Here is a 1970-nt window from a genome sequence, read left to right as displayed (position 1 = left end):
ATCAAGTAGCCATCCCGAATCGAATATCCTGCTACAGTCTCCCCATCCCGTATCTGTGTGAAAACGTCTGCAAAATCTGTAGCTGTGGCATATTGGTCGACTATATCCGGATGATGAAGTTTTGCTGGTAGATGTTTTGCCTGCTCGTGGCTTTTAGTTACAAGTCTGGTCATTCAAAAAAATCGATGCCTATGTAGCTTTTGAAAAGGTAGCTTATTTTGTTCCATTGAGCATAGGAAATAATTCTTCATATGCCAAATACTTGAATATATGAAATGGAGCTTTCCCCTATGAGCAGTTCTGAAGTCTACATACTGCTCAAATCACTTACTGATGATGCTTATTAAGTGTCGAGTGTTTTGTCTACGTGTTGACAGGATTTTTAAAAAAAAGTTCCATTTATCCTAATTTTAATATTTAGTCTTATTTTCACATCATCTTGAAGGCTAAACACATTGGGACAATAGTTTCGAAAAGATATGGGATAATAATTTCAACAACTTTCCAGTTCTAAAACTTGTGTGGCTAGAGCCTCAAGGCTGACTTTTATCTGTCAGGTATATGGAATCTATCGACAGTGGACTCCTTTATTATCTTCAAACAAATCAAACTCTGGTAATTTTTGTAAGTGGACATTGGATTGGTTTGCATATATTCCCTTATTCAAGACTTTACTTTCCTAGGGTGTGACAACTAAACGAGGTGATATTCTTGGACTGGTCATGAGGCGAAATGAACATGCCACAAATCTGTTGACAGCATCATCTACTCAACAGCTACCACCTATGCTTCAGGCAAGTTTTAAAGTTTTGCTTCCCTACCTACTAGATGCGAGCAACTTTTAGCCTCCCAACTAACTAGGAAAAGTAGGAAAATGTCCAAGAAGCTACCACGGTTTGAATTCTTTTGAAGTAGATATCGTTGTCCCTTCTGTTTGATCTTCTGTATGTCCGTAGTGAGGGAAGCAGAGTGCTTACTTGATATTTAATCTAAACACTGTAGAGCATGCATTTGTGCCAAAGATGCTGGCATATGGATGTCTGCAGCATTTATCACAAGGTCGCTCTCTTCTTCCCTTAATACATTATCTAGAGTTTTGCCCCTGTGAAATTTTTCTAGTTGTGTTTGTACTTACTGTATTTTCAAATCTTTCAAGGTTCAAGAAGGAGGAACAGCTGTTAGCAGTGGGCTAGGAGAATTATTCATTCAAAAGACTGAACATTTGAATGGGTCACATGTTGAATTCTTAAAATCATGGGACCGTCTTATTGATCTCGAAGCACAAGAGCTGCAAGTGTGTACCTTCCATCCAAATCATTTATAGATCTGATTTTATGTGAAAAGTTAAATTTTTTTTTTCTTACATTTGCTGGTTAGGCTTCACAACGAGAAATATGGAGGCTTCCTGCGCAAGAGCGTGAGAGATCGGGACGCTGCCTTTCTTTAATGAAGCTTAAGCATAAGCCAGAGGGGTCTCGTAATGATAAGAAGAACGTTGGACCTTTCTTGTACATTTTTTCAAGAGATTTGTCGTGTACCACTTCAAATAGACTCAAAAGACAAGAGTCTGAAACATGTGGGCTGCATGAGCGACCTTTCTCTAGTGGTGATCATGTGGTAAGTTTTCTTTCTTTCCCTCTACAGAGAGTAATGAATTTTGGTCACAGGGAGGATAAAATATTAGCAGAAAATGCTGCTTCGTATTCAATGCTGCTTTGAACAAAAATAAATTTTGTGAGAAAGGATGAAAATAGACTACCTGAAGTTTTTCAAGAATAATCCACTGCCTTAACACATAATTAATGTCTTTAAATTTTGAAGTTTTGGGAGAGAAATAAAAAACTGTCGTAGTATTTAGAGTATGTATGGGTGTAACAGATATGTGTGAACACGACAAACATAAGCACTTACAGACCGACTCATGGTCGAGCTGTGTCTCGAATATCAATCCATAAACCTTAACCTCTAAA

General features: G+C 37.8%; 1 protein-coding gene across 1 annotated transcript; it reads left to right on the top strand.

Annotated features, from left to right (window-relative positions):
• The first annotated feature begins 366 nt into the window (after nt 1-366).
• LOC147416436 (DNA replication ATP-dependent helicase/nuclease JHS1-like) lies at nt 367-1734 on the top strand. Its single transcript, XM_086508368.1, has 5 exons — nt 367-615; nt 684-794; nt 1003-1059; nt 1157-1294; nt 1378-1734. Exons 1-5 carry the CDS (start codon nt 562-564, stop codon nt 1717-1719), a joined length of 702 nt encoding a protein of 233 aa, XP_086364494.1. The 5' UTR covers nt 367-561; the 3' UTR covers nt 1720-1734.
• Nucleotides 1735-1970: the final 236 nt, after the last annotated feature.

Source organism: Adiantum capillus-veneris, unplaced genomic scaffold (assembly GCF_014529385.1).
Source record: "Adiantum capillus-veneris isolate H3 unplaced genomic scaffold, ASM1452938v2 Hic_scaffold_977, whole genome shotgun sequence".
In the NCBI taxonomy this organism is placed as follows: Eukaryota; Viridiplantae; Streptophyta; class Polypodiopsida; order Polypodiales; family Pteridaceae; genus Adiantum; species Adiantum capillus-veneris.
Note: the sequence above shows the minus strand (reverse complement) of the source record. Positions and strands in the feature narration are given on the sequence as shown.